At 28.3% G+C, this 17838-nt stretch overlaps 3 protein-coding genes across 5 annotated transcripts; 1 reads left to right on the top strand and 2 right to left on the bottom strand.

Annotated features, from left to right (window-relative positions):
• The first annotated feature begins 3590 nt into the window (after positions 1-3590).
• On the top strand, positions 3591-4223 carry LOC114385209 (putative B3 domain-containing protein At3g49610). Its single transcript, XM_028345229.1, has one exon. The coding sequence runs from the start codon at positions 3591-3593 to the stop codon at positions 4221-4223; it is 633 nt and encodes a 210-aa protein (XP_028201030.1).
• A 4037-nt stretch (positions 4224-8260) lies between these two features.
• Positions 8261-9425, bottom strand: LOC114383373 (protein translation factor SUI1 homolog). Of its 2 annotated transcripts, none has more exons than XM_028343036.1 (2): positions 9323-9425; positions 8261-8814 (listed from the first exon to the last, which is right to left on the bottom strand). In XM_028343036.1, exon 2 carries the CDS (start codon positions 8781-8783, stop codon positions 8439-8441), a length of 345 nt encoding a protein of 114 aa, XP_028198837.1. In that variant the 5' UTR covers positions 8784-8814; positions 9323-9425; the 3' UTR covers positions 8261-8438. The 2 variants fall into 2 exon arrangements, with proteins under 2 accessions (XP_028198837.1, XP_028198838.1); XM_028343037.1 differs by having other exon boundaries at positions 8261-8810; positions 9323-9409.
• A 2017-nt stretch (positions 9426-11442) lies between these two features.
• LOC114384247 (syntaxin-61-like) lies at positions 11443-15089 on the bottom strand. 2 transcript variants are annotated; one of them, XM_028343905.1, is made up of 7 exons: positions 14933-15089; positions 14444-14554; positions 13497-13614; positions 13131-13312; positions 12473-12563; positions 12106-12171; positions 11443-11960 (listed from the first exon to the last, which is right to left on the bottom strand). In XM_028343905.1, the coding sequence occupies exons 2-7, from the start codon at positions 14506-14508 to the stop codon at positions 11850-11852; spliced, it is 633 nt and encodes a 210-aa protein (XP_028199706.1). In that variant the 5' UTR covers positions 14509-14554; positions 14933-15089; the 3' UTR covers positions 11443-11849. The 2 variants fall into 2 exon arrangements, with proteins under 2 accessions (XP_028199706.1, XP_028199705.1); XM_028343904.1 differs by having other exon boundaries at positions 13497-13610.
• Positions 15090-17838: the final 2749 nt, after the last annotated feature.

The raw sequence follows: 17838 nt of genomic DNA, 5'->3' as shown, positions 1-17838 counted from the left end.
ATGCTGAATTAAAAAGAAATAATTAAATATTCATAACTTTCGATTATTAGACTTTCATAATATAAAGATTAAGTTTGCTAACTGTGTAGGTTTCATGGTCATATACATATTATGCAGATAACAAAATTTGGACATAGGAAGAGAAATACGAAAGGAAATATTAGCAAGCTATAATTTCTTACAGATGTATGTACTTTACGGATATCATGAAATTATGTGTTACGGAAGGTTTACCAACATTAACTTGAGAACAATTAGACCAACGACATGCAAGACAAATTCAATCAGAAATTGATTAGTTTCAAGATCTTTCAAACCATTCCTTCTATTAGCTAGCTCCCATACAATGAAGATCGATATCACCTTAACTTCAGGTCAAAATGAGTAACAATACAATAACCTATAAGTAGGACTAGGCAAAAAAAGAACCCCGAATTGATGCTAAACTGAACCGAATTGAACTGGTAAAAAATAACTGAATTTTCTTGATAAAACCCCAAGTCAAAGTTTGTAAAAATTAAACTACACCAAAATTCAGTTTTGGCGGCAATTGGATTTTGGCAAGCGCTTCCAGCTCCAGGGTCGGTAAAGCCTTTACCGGTAATTAATTTATGTGAATGCTGGTAAAGGCCTAATCGTTTGCCGGTAAAACAAAAGACTACAGGAGCAACTTTAAAATGGCCGGTAAAAGTTTAACGTATAAATTTTATATTATCTATTACAGAGTGAGAATATCAAGCAAAACATGTTGCCCTTCTCATTCAATTTTTTTTAATTACGTATTCAAATTTATTTTTTCACGCTGAATTCATATAAGGAAAATAAAATTAAAATTGATGGCCTCAACAAGCACGTACTAAAATTATCATAGAATACTTACACATACTTAAACAACCCAACAAATCAACGTTATTACATGATTCCCTTTATTCAGAAAACAAATTTCACCAAGAAAACAAAATCAACTAGGACTGTTTCCCAGACAAACTGATTAAGGTACTAAACGACAATGATGTATTTCATATCGGGATATAGAGTTGAAGACAATTTCAAAGTTAGTATGACCCCCCTTTAATTAATTTATGTTGGTGTAAATAAAAGATGAATGATTTTTTTTTGTCCAACAGAAAAAGTGTTTGAGTAGTAACATCTTCTAATTTTTTAGTGGATATATATTAGCAAACTCCATTAACTTTAAACTAATTCAAGTTAAAAATAAATGGAACTATTTTAAGGGTTACAAATACCATATGTAAAAAGTGAATTTGATAAAATTAATTGTTAACAAGTAATAAATTTAAAATCTTTGAGATCGTATTAATATGAAATTTAATGTTGTTACTTTACAACATGTTATACATAAATAATAATAAAAATAAGGTCTTTTTAAACAAATAATGAATTTGGAAATAATTCATCATAATTTATATAAATATATTGAAGTATAAAATTAAGAGACAAATTATTATTATTGTTATACTAAAACATGTTTGAATTTTTTATTTTTTAACTGGTGTTTGATTTTTCCACTAAAATAATTTTTTAAAAATAATGTTTAAATATTTAGGCAATTAAAAAAATTTATACTATAAAAGAAATTCCGTTGACCTAAATATTTATATAAGATTAATTTAAAAATAATAAATACTATAATGTTATTTTTATAGAAATTAATTTTCTTATAATTATATTCCAATATTGGGATATTATATTAATATCCATTAGGCTTTTTTGTTTTTGAAATATATTTTATAAAAATAAATTCAATAAAATACAAAAATTGTGTCAGATCAAAATATATATGAAAAATGTATTTAATTTACTATTTACATAAATATTAAATGTTAGATAAGTGTTTCTTTTTCAAGCATAATTTAACTAAATAAATTATGTATTAATATATTTCGAAGTCTATATATTATATTAATATTCATCTAATTTAATTTTCATTTTTTAATATTTTTTTTGAATTTGATAATTATTATATTTTTTAATATTCCATTCAAGTAAGTAAAGTTTTTATCCCGATATCTTATTTATTTTATATAATATATATCATAAAAAGTATTCTGTAAATTTTAAAATACTTATGGTTTTAGTTTTTAATTTAATTATTTGTAAAGAATAAAAGACAACTTAATATATATATTTCATAAAATACAACATGAAAGAAATATTTTTTTTACTCAGGGTCGCTGCCTCAATCTCTACCATTGCGTTTGCCACAATGCCCCTTCCCTTCATCCCTTGTTCGGCAACTGGAACACTTTATGGCCTATAGTCTTACTTATTTTTACTAATATATTTTTTTACTGCAATTTCACTAATATTATTAAGACTCATAGTTCTTTTTTAATGATAAGTAATAAAATAAACACATTTAAAAATTTACATATTAATAAAATATGTTATGTTAAAAAATAAAACAATAATAATATCATTATTAATTTCCCATATTGCACGGATTTACATACTATATAGTGAAATAAAAATAATTTTGATATTTTTTCTGTTTTTTCTCCTAATCTTCTTCCTAATTTTTTGCAAAACTAAATATGTAGATTATGAGTGAAACTTTTTAAATAAAAAATAAAACCTACAAATATTTGTTCTTTATAATAAATTTTTACCAATATAAAAATATGTCAAAAATAATTTATAAAATATATTAGTAATATTATTTTTTTATAAGAAAAAGTCTTGTATACAAACAATATTATAAAATAATACATAATTTAAATTATAAAAATGAACACATAATTTAAATAAATGAATTATTCGTTAAAAAACGTTACGCCTTGAATAATATGTGACTTCACATTGAGAATTTTTTTCTTAATTTTAACTGTTTATTTACAATTTTTATTTTTTAAATTATTAATTGTTATTATAATTATAATTATAGTGTGATTTTAATTATAAACTTTTGATATATTGTATCAATCTGAATATGTCTATCTTTTTTAAATAGACTGAATATTAATATTACAGTAATATTTATCAATCTTAATTAAAATTGTATTCTTAAAATTAAAATTATAAATCCAACAGCAACAAAGTCTTGTGATTGCTTAAAATCAGCGTGTTTTATTTGTTTTAAATAAATTTATTATTTAAAATAAACTACTCTATAATTTTACATCACCAAAACATATTATTTTGAAATTTAAATTATATTTTCTAAATTCTAATTACAATCTTGTATATATTTCAATTTCAATGCAATCTAGAAAAAAAATTAGGTAGAAGATTATAAAAAACAGAAATATAAATATAATTTTACTTAACAATTTGATTTTTTTAATTATTATATTTTATTAGTTGTAAAATTTGTTAGGTTTGTGTATACTCATATATAGGTACAGAGAAATGCAGTCCTTATTAAATTGATTCAGTTATCAATATCTCAATTTTTTTCCCGTCCAAAAAAAAACTGATTTTTTTTATATTAGATAGAGACTATATCTAGACTCATGGAGTTTGAATTATATATATATATATATATATATATATATATAGAGAGAGAGAGAGAGAGAGAGAGAGAGTAGAGTAAGGAAAACTTCTCTAATCTGCAACGTGGATACATAACTATGGCAATTGAGAAAAAGAATTCAAGAGGAGCTGCAAAGAAAGAATTTGATTCGGTTGATATGAGATTGAGGAAGGCTTTCCGTGCGTGGCTTGCACAGGAACAACAAAAGAATCCTCAGTTGTTTTCGTTCCTCGAGGATGACGACACTGAGATTTTGAAGAGCCTCCTCAGAAGAAAAGACAAAAGAAAGAGAGAAGAAGAAGGCACGTCCATGAAATGTGCTAGCAGTAGCAGTGATGAATTGCCAAGTCCATTTAAAGAAAAGATTCAAGAAATGAAGGGATGTGAGGTGAAGTTGGTGATGCAGAAGAAACTCTATGAGTCAGACTTGAATCCAAACCAAAACCATGCCTGCTTCTCTATCAAGATTGCCAACAATTTTTTGACACAAAAGGAGGAGTCCTTTCTAGAGGAAAACAAAATGCTTGCTGGCATGCACGTCATTGTGTTGGATCCTTCTCTTAGAGACTGCAACATGTGTTTCATGAAGGGTTCAAGAAGCTGCTTCTACAACTTGACCAATGGATGGAACCAAATTGTGCTTCAGAATGATCTCAAACTGCATGATATACTGCAGCTTTGGTCCTTCAGAGTCTCCTCTTATCTCTGGTTTGCACTTGTCAAGCTGTGAACGAAGATTCTGTACATGCGATGTGATGGTCTGTTCATCATGATTAATTCATTTCAATCTTGCTAATTACTGTAAAAGATCTATGAATGATTACCCTCTAAATCCTCTATGCCAATTTAGAAGGGTCTGAAGATATTATTCACTTCCATCCCTTTCAAGAAATAATGAAATACACATTTTCTTTGCTTGTACATTTATCCTTCATTTACTGCGTTTTCATTTGTGTCTTTGTTTCCTTATTTCTCTTTTGCCTACTGATTTTACTTTGTAAACTGGAAACTCTTATTACACCTTTTTGATTATTCGCTTGTCAAAATTTCTAGTAAAGTTATTAGAGCATACACATGTTCTTTTGCATATCTCATGCATTGAACTCTTAAACAGTATAGTCCTTTGCAGAGGATGAATTATGTGTAAAAGGTAGTAGTTTAGACTATGTATGAATGATTATATGCATATATATCGATGTGTGTATCTGCTAATAATATATTCTTACTTGTTTAAAATAGTATTATAAGTTATACATTTAGAGTTATTAAAATTAGGTTATTAAGTTTAAAATATATATTTTTGATTTTAGTCTCCCAATTAAAAATTTATTCTTTTTTATCCCTTAAATTTATGAAATATTTTTAGTCTCCCAATACAATTTTGGAGGATTACAAGTTTTACAACCAAGAGAGAGAAGTTTCAAATTAAATGTAACAAATGATAGAATAGAGAGAAATATAAATTAAAAAATATATAAATTATTGTATGTGTATGATATCTCATATAATTGCGTGTTATTAAAGCATAAATAATTTTATGTTCTTATGCTATAAAAGAAATTGTCAAAATAACTCAAAACACTATTCAATAACGATATCTAATTAATAGATTTTCCTAAATAAATAAGATAAATTAATATATTTAATTTTAAATATTTTTTCTCCATCTTATATAAAAATACGTAATACAACTAATAAATATTGCTATTAAAAACAAGTTGTGTCACAACATACTACTGATTTTATTGATAGGGTTTGTTAGATTTTTTTAAAGACGTTGGTATTTAAAAGTTATATTAACTTTAAAACTAAATCAAATTAAAAATGACTGGACCTATTTGAAGGGTTGAAAATGCAACAATTAAAAAATAATATAGCAAAATTAATTGTAAACAAGTAATACAATACTAAATAACTTTAAGATCAGATTAATATGAATTTAAATGTTGTTACTTAAAAATATGTTGTATATAAATAATAAGGAAAATAAGGACTTTTTAAATATATAAATAATTTGGAAGTAATTCATCATAATTTATTAAAAATAATATTTAAGTGAAAAAATTACGAGACAAATAGTTATTATTATTATTATACTAAAACATGACTGATTTATTTTTTTTATTTTGTAGTCGTTTTTGAATACTATTCTATTTTTTCTCTAAAATATATGTTCTAAATTAATTTTTAAATTTTTAAGTAATTAAAATAATTTTTTTAAACTATAAAGGCAATTCTATTAGACTAAATATTTATATAAAAATATATTATATTTTTTATGTAAATTAATTTACTTGTATATGTTTTCCAACTTCTGGATATTATCATATTAATATCCATTTGACTATTTTTTTAAATATATTTTATAAACTAATTTCTATAAAATAATAATGATATGCCAAAATTGTGTCATAACATATATGAAAAATCTGTTTAATTTAATATTTACATAAATATTATAATATTAATATTAAATATCATATCAATATTAATTTAATTATATAAATTATAAATTAATATATTTCAAAGACAATATATTATAATAATGTACATTTAAAACAATTTATACTTATTATATTTTTAATATTCTATTCAAGTAAATTTATGTTTTATCCGAATATTTGATTTATTTTATATGATATACCTTATAAACAAAATATCATGTAAAGTTTACAATATCTACGGCTTTAATTGTTAATTTAATTGTTTTTCATGAATAAAATTCAACTTAATATGTTATATACATAAAAAATGCAATTTGTTAAAAAGTTTTGATAAAATTAATTGTTAACAAGTAATAAAGTATTAAATAATAACTTTAAGATTACGTTAATATGAATTTTAATGTTGTTACTTTTAAATGTGTTTTATAAAAATAATAATTAAAAACTAGGACAACTTAAATATATAAAGAATTTTAAAACAATTCATCATAATTTATTTAAAATAATGTTTAAGGGTTAAATTAAGAGATAAATTATAATTATAATTATAATTATTCCTATATTATATTAATAAATGTTTGGATTTATTTTTACAGGTCTTTGAATTATATCAATATTTATTTTTAAGTATAATTTATCTATATAAGCTAAGATTATATATTTTCAAATTTATATATTATATTAATATAGTTTCAAATGTTTCTTTTTGAAAACATATTTTGCAAACTAATTTTTTATAAAAAAATTAGCAAACATGTTTCATACTTTTACAGTAAAAAATATTTATTTTTGACTTCTATCAGCAATTAATTGTGTCAAACTAAATTCAGGGAGGCTTCTAAAAAGCTTTCCTCCTCACTTGTAGTGATACATTGTGAGTGTCCAAGGCACACGGAATAAGACACAATAACAAAGACATAGGGTTGAAATATTTGCACCACCACTGTGTCACTACTATTCTAGGATATAAATTCAAAGATAAGTTACTTCTATTAGAAGCCCTCATTCACTCCTCCTTTAAAGAGGGTGTCTCGTTTGGAGTTTATTGGAGACTCCACTCTCAATCACTCCAACCAGGCCAAGTCTCTCTTCTACTTGCTGCCAACACTAGCACTGTCTGCCTCGGCCTACACCGCTGCATTTGCCACAATGCCCCTCCCCTTGTTCAGCAAGCTGTAGCAACGCTTTGTGGATGCAATTGCCACAGAGAATTACCCTTTTGTGCATGAGCTTTGACAAAGGAAAAGATGGCTTCAACCAGAATACATGACTTACATGATTGACAACAAATCAGGTCCCGCTCATAAAAAGAGATATATTTGTGTTGTTCAGATAGCAACAAAGTATCCTTCACATGACAGGGGATGAAAAATCTCGAAAAAAATGATGCTGAGAACTCTATTGCTTCCTTGATGCTTGTGGCCTTAAAGGAGCATAATCATCTTTGATTGAGAATGGCGTGTTATTAATGTGTCTCCCATCTCCTGTTATTATTGGGTATTGTTTAGAGAGTAGTGCAACTTGGTATATCAAATCACACGGCCTATTTGATTACTTTAGTCATTTGAAATTGTCAGAGCTAGGTTGTCTTATTTGTAAAATGTATAAAAAATAACTAATAAAAGAAATTTCAAACTTACTTTAATTTGTTACAAACAAATGAATCTGCCTAGACCTTGAAAACATACATTTAACTTATTGGAGAAACTCTAATTAAAGTAATTTGGATCCATGAACAAATTTAAGTATTTTGTAATATTCAATTTAATTATAATCAAAAGCTAGGACGAAAGAAGAGATAATTAACATAAACTCGGCAAAAGAGAATGATATAAGAATTCAGAAATTATTATTTAATCATATATAAGACAATTTTATCATACATGTATTCACGAATTTGTGCATATTAAAACATCAAAGTATCTCCCACACATTTTCCTCTGTCTTAATAACTATAAAATCTTGTTAACACATGCAATCAAGTGTTAAGTAGACCAAATCTACAAAACATTGCATTGAAGTTTTTTTTCTTATCTCAAAAAAGTCAACCTTGCTTCAAAGAAACTAATGCTTACGAGGCAAGACAAATGTCTCACCCATGCAAGTAATAGCCTTGGTTCTTGTTTATATTCTTTTTCTTTTCTAATCTTAAAATTAAAAGTGATTCTTGAAGGGCAGGCAACGCATTATTTCATATATATTAGCACATATATAACAACTTTTTTGGTTTGAACTTATAGTGATCTTATAAGTTTAGAATTGTTAAACTAATTAATACTTTTAAAATTTAAAATCAGGTCGAAATAGCTTAAAACATGGTCCATGAAAGCACAACATGAAGTAGTAATATATATAACCACTCTCAGAGACTATTCTTGGATTTTCAATCATACGAAAGAAAATGACAAAATATTCCAAACTCAAACTCCTTACTTATTTCATAAACGCTGCCATAGGTTTAATTTCATAATAGAAGAAAGGTGGTAGCTAGTGGTAGTGGGTTAAAAACCATGAATCTTGATCTGGTCCTTCCTAACAAGGCGAGCATGAATGAGGAAGTGAGAAACGTTCTTGCGCTGATCACCCTGGAGTTGGATAATCTTGCCAAGCTCCTTGTCATGCACAACATTGCCATTGCAGCAGAACTCTTTCTTGAGGTCTTTGAGGATCTTCTCGTAGCTGAACTCTTTCTTCAGCCCTTGCACTGTGGTCAGACTCTTCTTCCCATTCCTCTGTTGTATGCGGATATGCACATACTCTTTTGCCCCGGGAGCATCTGTTTCTTTTGCCTCCGCAAATGGGTCGAAAGTGCTCGTAGGGATCTGATAAATACCCACTTCAACCATATATATATGTACACTAATCACCACCACCTAGCTGCAACAAAATGTACAACACCATAAGCCACATGTTTATGCATGCATGCAATATCAACATATCTCACTATAACAAATCTAAAGCCTCCTAATAAGCATTCTCTCGTCATTTTATAGTTTTGTGTGAGAGATTACGAGTGTCTCCAGCTCATTAGGTTAGAGACTAATCTCACTCGCAATACCTGATTACCGTTAATCCAAAAAAAATTTGCACATAGAAAAAATCAAATATAAGTTTTTTCATTAAATAAATCATTTTCTCATATATAAACACATTGGATCATTACACCATTATGTCAACTCTATGGATTAAAAACAAAATCTTTCCTTCACATCATGCATGTACATATAATTCGTATGGAAAGTAAGGGGAAAAAAGAGAATAAAATGTCTTTCTTGTGTAATAGAGACATTAAACTTGGAACTCAAACTTTCACAAACACAATTTTTTAGACCAACTAGGAATTAAACATGAGCTAGGAAGATCTAATGTTGAAGGAGAGACGAACCTGTGAGAAAGGAGGACTTGTAAACAAAGCAAGAGCGAATTGAGAAGAATAGGTAGTGGTGGGGTATATATAGTAGCAGGGTGCGCGTGACAGAATAAGCAATTTAATAGCAGTGAAATTTTTTTAGGACAAATTATTAACATCATGCAATTAAATTTTAAACATTTGATAGAATAAAGTAATTTTATAAATGTATGTCTATATTATATATTGATACAAGTTTACAGATGTTAAATATTGATTTACATGTCTGAAAATAAAAAAAATCTTAACAATTTGAGAATTTCTCACAGATTGCAATGGGTCTAATGATGGTTAATAGCAGAATATAAGGTGTTTTTGGGTGGATGGAGTATCCTATTCTCCATGGGATTGATATCTGGTTGTAATTTAAGGCATAGAAACGCAAGATAATTTGTGTGGTATATAGTAGTTGTGGTAGAGAACAAGAACAAAGGAAAGAAGAATCTATTTTGGAGATTCTGTTCCTTATGCTTGTCTGAGTGTTACAGATACGAATTCTTTTAATTTTTATCACTTCTCAATTTGCATTATTTTGTAATATTTGTCTGTAGAAGATCAAAAGAAAGATCGGGACAAAAGGTAATTGTTTCAAAGCCTTTTACAAAAGAAAAACAAAATTATTCCAGTCCAATTAATCATACTGCAAAGGAAATTATTGATCAGTATGATATTTCTGGATTTTTATTTTTTATTTTACATGTGAGTAGACTTCCCCTGCCTTGTAACTTCTTTCCAATGCGTTAAGTAGGTTTTATTTTTATATCTTTCTGCTTTTAAATTCACCGTAAGTATATAATTTAAACTTGAAATATTTTTTTACATAATTTTTTTAATATTATCATCTAACGATATAATCATATAAAGTATTAATTAAACTCTTCGATTTCTTAAATAGTAATTAAAATTTCTGTAGATTACAGTGATACTTTCTCCCGTTTAACCAAAGATTTAAATATATTTTTATTCGGAATAAATATTTGATTTTTTATTTGTTCACTAATAAATTTTTGTTTTACTTTAATTCTTTAATAAAACAACAATTCTATTTTTATCCTTGACATCCTTTTAAGTTTCTAATAATTTTTTTCATTTATAATTAGTTGGAATTAAAATAAAATTTGTTAATTTAATGGAGACTAAAAAAATTATTATTTTATTAAGAATTCAACGTAAAATAAAAATTTATTAAGAAACAAATGCAAATTTTAAATATTTATTAGAGATAAAAAACATATTTAAACCTAAATTAACGTATCAGATTTTTTAGGAAGATGTTGATTATAAGCCTATACACATGAATTCTTCTTTTTATGAAATTTAATTGCAATTTTGTTTCTTTAATTTTAATCTCTCAATTTCTGTACAAATTCCAGTATTTTTGTTTTTTTATAAAATATTTCCAACAAAATAACATTTTATCTTTCTTATATATATTCTTACAAATCTTCTTAATACTATAAAGAATTAAATAAAAATGTAAATACATTTAATATTTTAGAAATATAAAAAATGTTCAATATTTGCCTTACAAAATAAATAAGAAAATTAAAAAAATTATAAGAAAACTATTGTTTAATATTTATTTTGACATTTCTTAGTTACTGGAGCGTTGAAAACTCCAACAACCGGCACTATGTAAACTCGAAACTCAAACAAGCGACGCTCACATAATACCTTGGTAACCTAGACTTAGAGGAAATCATTTAAGTCGTTTCTTTATCTTTAACTTTTTTTTTTTTATCATATTATCTATTTTATTATTTTCTTGTTTTCCTTCTTATCTTAGTTTTTTTTTTAAAGTGATTTTTCCAGGCATAACATATACAAATACAATTTCCCTTTTATTTTTACTTTTGCTTTTATTCAAAGAAGGATATGATTACCTTATTTTTCACCCTACCACTCTTAAGCAAACCAATACTGAACAGACACAAAATGACTAATACAACAGCCTTCATTTTTCATTTTTTATCAATTGCATAAAAATTACGCCTTAAAATATCTGGCCAAATTAGATAACCTGTTATCCTTCCCTCAATATTCTAGTGTGCCAACACAAAACAGCAACTGACAAGATCATCATGCCACCAGGAGTCAGCAGGTAAATAATGGGTTGATTTGTATGAAGATAGATCATAAGCTATTTTGGTACAGTCATGAAAGTATAAATTCAAAACACCACGCTGTCGTTATAAAAAAAAAAAAAACCACATCAAACATTATATGCAGGGTTAAATCATCTTTAAAACGAATACAACTAATTTAAATCACATTTGTAATCCATCTTGTTCAGAAACAAAATCCTCTTCTGATATTTCCAAGTTTCCAAGTACATCGCTTCTCTTTTCATCATAATCAAAATTTTCTACTGCCTTTGACAAACCAAAGAGGCTTCCATTCATTTTTTAAACATATTGAATCTCCCAATAATCTTGTATCTTCACAGAAGCTTTAGATCTTTTTCCATGTACAAACAGAGCATTGACAAGGTTCGTCTCAATAACTAGGTGAAGAAAACCAAGATAAAGAGGAAAATAAACAGCACCAGCAAACCCAATATCATCATGATCTGGCCCTTTGCACTAGCCTTCTTCATGACCATTGCCACCTTTTTCTGATATCATAAACAATGAGACACTTCAACTTTCACATTCAACATTAAAATTTTCCTCCTTATATTATTACTAATTAATCACAGCAATCAGCCAGATAGATCATACATTTTAATGCAATAATGGAAACTCGAAGCAGAAACTCACTTGGACAAAATCTAGGCGATTAGATGTACTGTCCATCTCATTACCCAGTTCATCAATAATCTTTTCCTGAAACATCAAGGCTTTGACAATTTTAGAATGAGAAATTTCCCACAGAAACAAAATCAGTATGAGAACACAGCTACTATTGAAGACACTCAAAGGAAACATAAGCACCACCAGTTTTGCCTAGTTTCATACTTTTGAAACACGAGTAATAATAGAAATACGCAGCCTTATCCCCGCAAGGGGAGAGGCTGTTTCCAGGATTTGAACCAGTAACATCCAACTCACAAGACAACAACAAGGCTCTCCCACTAAGCAAAATAGTAAGATCACAGACCAAAAACTTGTCAAATGTCAAATCTACCTGTGCAAGGAGCTCTTCATGTATAGTAAGTCCAACACCTCCTATTCTTTGTACACTTAAACTAAGCTCATCCAACTCCTCATCTTGTCTCCTATCAGCACCAATAGATAAAACATAAGACAAAAATAAGATAGAAACCAGAGATTGATTATTTTCCCAAAACTCTTGAGCATTGTATTTCCAGCTTTTATCTGTGTTAAGACTACCTGCCACAGTCTTTACTCTCCCCCATTTTCTTTTTCTTCCACAGAAAAAAAAGGGAATTCATCATTTTAGTTAATATTTCTTATTTAATAGAAATAGTAGATCCAAACAAAACTCAAATAATTAGCAAAGATGATATAAAAAAACAGAATTTATAATTTGTACAGAAGCACAAGAAACATATGTTCATGTGTCCACAATTTCATACAGAGGAGCTCACTTATGTCTCAGAAAGCATAGAGGAGGAGTGGACAATATAATTCAATCAACTTAAGAGGTCAAACTAATGACCAGAAATATATTTTCCACCTTGCATGCACAAAAGTCACCGTCAAGTGTCAATGAGTTTAATATCATGAATATGTGCACAAAGTCAAGTAAAAGCAGACAAAAGACAAATATTTAATTCAATGCCATATAAAGTGAGAGAGAGAAAATGGGAGGAAAGAAGTACTTTATAAGAAGCATCTGCCTGTCCGATTCTGACTCTATGAAATCATCATTATCCTGGGCAGCATATTGGTTAGATGTAGTTTGATGAGAACTAGGAAGCCTCATTAATTCCTTGTGCATCCCATTTAGACTAGCATTGTTTAAGCCCTTTCCAGCTTGCACTGCTTTCTTTGCTGTGCTCACCTAATAATGTATTACAATCATTCACAAGCACCATACAGATAATAAAAAAAAAAAAGAGAGAGAGAAGGGAATCTAATAGGTGCTAGCAATAAAAAAATGTTGAATGAACAACTATACATTAGGTAGAGAAAAAAATTGACTGTATTCTCCTAACTCTTAATCAAGTTCTGCATGTTATAGATACCTGGGTGCGAGCATCACTGGTCCACTTCCTCCGGTTTTCAACCTCCACTTCATCAATGCCATACCAAGAAGGATCTCTAGAGGCTACAGAAATTGCTTTGTCCAATTCATCCACCTTTCTATCAAAAAAATCATATTTCAGCAGTTTGAATAGGTTGCATTGCAGAAGGAAAAACCATAACCTAAGATGTGTGGCAAAGAGAGGCTAGACAAAAGATGTGCTAGTAGAGTTAGAAGTAACTTTCTATCTGTTTTCCACTCTCTGATTAATAACCAACAAAGAGTGAAAATCAAAACATTTCCAGCTCACTCCATTTTTACTACCCTTCATCTTTCCTGGCAGACCCAAAGGGAAGGGGCAAAATCAAATTAGAAAAAAAAGAAAAAAAAAACAAGAGGGGAAGAAGGGAGAGGGTATTGATGATCTTGCTCTCCCTTTATTGGGTGGCTAAAAAATACAATGGGGAGGGAATGGAATGATGAATAAAAATACATGAATATAATGCATTTCACTATTTATTAATGAGCTCTTATATCAACTAATTCACATTAAAATTTAACAATGGTATTTAGCTGAAATTTACAAAGATTTGCATCCTCACAATGATCACCGAGTGAATGATTCTTCTGCTTTTTTATGATAAAAAAAAGCCATGTATTTGACATAAATTGCAGCATATGTCAGAATCATTTTGGACAGTTATGTGCACATCACTCCTTTTCCTTCATACCACAATAAAATTTGCCCAAGGAAATACCTTTCCCTACCTCTGACCTAGATTGTAATATAATCCAAACATACCTCTAATGTGTACCTAATAATACACAAATCCTATTTCATACAAATGATACTAGTACCATGTTGGAAGAATGAATAAAACTCATTTAAAACAAAAATTTATAGGCCAACCAACTTGTCAGTGGTTCAAAGAAATACAATTGGTATACCTGCCATTCAATGCTTTCACAACTACCAAGAACTTCCTTTGATAGATTGGATCGCTCGCCAGCATCAGCAGTCTTTTCCCATTGGTGAAACGTAGATTGTAGCTTATCAATCTTAGAAGAAAATGAAAATTAATCAACCAATAAATTACACATAAACCCCAAAACCAAAAATCATAGTGTTATCCTCCAATTACAGATCGCAGTTGGGTTCTCCCCAAAATCCAAAATGTGCATTAAAAAATGGCATACTCAGATCAATTACATAAGATATTAGGAGCAAAAATATCTCAGTTAATAATTTCAGCTCAGGAATCAGACTTGAGAAGATGAATCACGTAAAGTCACGGATCCACTAATGCCAGTAACAGAGAAATCATGCAGAAATTCTAAGTGCATCGCATGATCTATGAAAAAAAGAATGTAAGCTTTATTATCCAAATTGAACCGAAAACGAAACGTAGGTGATTTGGGAAAATAGAAAATACTTACAGATTCTTGAATTTCTTGCTTGACAACGTAGAATGGATCTTGAGCCGAAGGCATTGTGTCTTGCTGTTTCGAAATGCTTCACTCTAAGCACAGAAAATTGGGGAACAGTGACATACTTGTTTCCTCTCTTTCCTTTCATTTCTCAGCTTAATTTGTTTTTGCCAACAATATGTGTATGTTCGAAATAAATATAATTAGTTAGATTTTATTTAAAGATAAATGAGTTAAAGGAAATAAGAAGTCATTTTCTAAATAATAAAAATGCAAAGAAATTAGTGTTTTTTTTCTTCTATTTTTGGCTTTTCAAACAACTTTATAATGTTTTTTATTAATTTTTTTAAGTTAACATTTTTTTTTACTGCAAGTTAATATATTTTTTAGTTCATCAGAAATATTATAAAACAAAATTGCAAGATTGATATTGGGGTGATAATAATTAACAATTAATGATCAGTACATGAAACTGTGAAAGGCTGCTATAAAAGCAAGTGAAATATCAGAATATTTGGTGATAGCCTTAGTTTTTTATGACTATCATTAATAATTTGATAATAATATTTTATACAGTTAATGTTTTGGAGCTAAAGTTAATTAATTAAATCCATACTCGTTTATATTAATTACTGGACGTTATTGCAACATGCCTCTTTTTTATTTATTATTTAAAATAATAGATCATAAATTCAAACAATAATTAACCTCTTTATTTTTTATTAAAATGTATTTTTAATTTTTAATATATCTTTTTAGTTTTATGTCTCTCTCTCACGTTAGTAAAAAAAACAAAAAAACAATTGATTGACTGTAATATGATAATTGAGATTAACAGTTTTGTAGTACAGTGAAGGGTTAAATAAAATAGATAAAAATACATGAAAATTAAGCATTGCATAAACATATTGATTTGCCATTAAGTACATTCAGATCCTTGCCTAAAAAAAATCTAAAATGGAATTTATTGTGTTCCACACATCACACATGGTGATGGTGTGCCTCAGAAATCCAAAGAGACAAAAGCTCATTGCTTAATCAAGTTTCAGATTAGATAGAAAAGAATGACACCATGATCAAGGTATGCCAGCTCCACCTGCAAATTGAGTTTCTAAATAAGTATATATCATAGTGAAGCCACTGTGTGCAAGTGCATTGATCAATCTCAGATGATAAACCATATATATATAGAAGGCAAATGAATTAAGAAACTTGCATCAAGGCAAAGCTTGCATGTAAAAGATTTGCCAATATAATGTCAGTGGACACATAAACATCTTGACCAGGTTCTGTGTCACCAACTTTTCCTGGAAGATCAACGTTGAATCACTCATGACCAGTCAATTCTTGTGTTCATCATGTTTGAAGCAGAGGGGTATAATCCCCATCCCAACTAGATTACCACGGTGAATTCTCTCAAAGCAATAACTCCTTTCACCTCCTATGTGAACAAGCAAGGGAAAAAGTATTTGTAAAACAAGAAAGCAGTCCAATAAATATACTCAAATAGTGAGAGTATAGAGTTTTTACTGTCATCTATAACAAATTATGAGATATACTAAATTTGTTAACTTTTAGTATACCTACCATAAAATTAGTACCAACAATGATTTTTTATTGAATAATTGATAATATAAAATTTACGTTGATAATGTATAAAAATTAAACTTATAAATATAATGAAATAACATTTTGTGATTTGTGAGCTCACTAGTAAAGGACCCTTGGCAGCCCAATCTTGAGAGATTCCTGTTCCGTAGTCTGCTCCAGCCAAGATAATGGTGTCCAGACCAGCACCCTTTTACAGTTGTACCTCTATAAAATATACACGAGATCATATTATGTGGTATTTATTTGCATAGGAAGCTTCAACAAATGGACTTAATACAAATAAAACCAGGAATGATGCATTAACTAGGCCAAACAATGCTTTGTCCATTGCGAAGGGGCATTTTGAAATATAGAAGGGTATACAAATTCATTAGTCAAATCAAAGGTTCCAAACTAACATTTCTCGCATCCTCCCAATTAGTATTTCTAATTAAATTAATGAATTAACATTTGTTTGTTGATAAATTTTTTATCTTAAACATAAACTTGGTTTTTTTCGCATGTATTCACCACCGGTTTTATTACTTATCTGTAAGACAATTCAGTAGAGAAACTAATTTGTGGACTAGTTCGGCCCAAGGCCTAAAACTTTTTTATAAAATCTGGCCCAAAATATATCAACAAGCGCTTCTGCACAACCTTTCCCACTCATTCTATATTTCTATCAAATTGCATTATTCTATTTCATGTATTTTTTGTATTTTTTATGTTACATTATATCAAATTGCATTTTGAAAAGTACTTTCTGGAAAAAAAAACCTAAAATATTATTCTGGAAACTACTTTTCCGAGTAATGATTAAACAGCGTATAGGAATATTTTGGGTATAGAGAGGATTAATGATAGTAAAAAAATAATAATTAAAATAAAAGGGGAGTATACTTAGAAAAAAATGGGAATGATATAGCTTTTGCCTAAGAGAAATTAACCCTCCCATCGAAAATAAGGCCCAGGCCCAGCATATGCACGGCTAAGCAGAAAGGTTCATGTGAGAAATGTATTTCACTTTAAATTTGTAATATGAATTCTAATTATGACATGGACTTCTGGGATGTAACATGACACCTATTTTTATCTTAAACAATGAGAAAAAAAATCATGCTCGATTCAGAATTGACAAATGCTTTTTTGTTTATTTAGTAGAAGGAAATTGACTTTTTTTTCATTCTTATTTTATATGTCCCACATTTGTAATTTATGTAAAATACGTAAATAGCTCATTGAGTTTTTCCCAAAATGTAATATACACAGATAGCAAGGGAGAGAGGACACATATCAAATCAGATTCTTTTAATGGAGAGAAA

This window comes from Glycine soja, chromosome 14 (assembly GCF_004193775.1).
Source record: "Glycine soja cultivar W05 chromosome 14, ASM419377v2, whole genome shotgun sequence".
NCBI lineage: Eukaryota > Viridiplantae > Streptophyta > Magnoliopsida > Fabales > Fabaceae > Glycine > Glycine soja.
This window is presented reverse-complemented; position numbering and strand designations above follow the sequence as displayed.

Bases quoted from the DNA above. Each gene is read 5' to 3' on its own strand.
- LOC114385209 (XM_028345229.1), top strand. From the start codon at position 3,591: ATGGCAATTGAGAAAAAGAATTCAAGAGGAGCTGCAAAGAAAGAATTT.
- LOC114383373 (XM_028343036.1), bottom strand. From the start codon at position 8,783: ATGGTTGAAGTGGGTATTTATCAGATCCCTACGAGCACTTTCGACCCA.
- LOC114384247 (XM_028343904.1), bottom strand. From the start codon at position 14,986: ATGCCTTCGGCTCAAGATCCATTCTACGTTGTCAAGCAAGAAATTCAA. The intron at 12,564-13,130 runs GTACTTCTTTCC...TGGTGCTGATAG, and splicing joins AGGCAGATGCTTCTTATAAA to GAGACAAGATGAGGAGTTGG. The intron at 11,961-12,105 runs GTGAGTTTCTGC...TTATGATATCAG, and splicing joins ATCGCCTAGATTTTGTCCAA to AAAAAGGTGGCAATGGTCAT.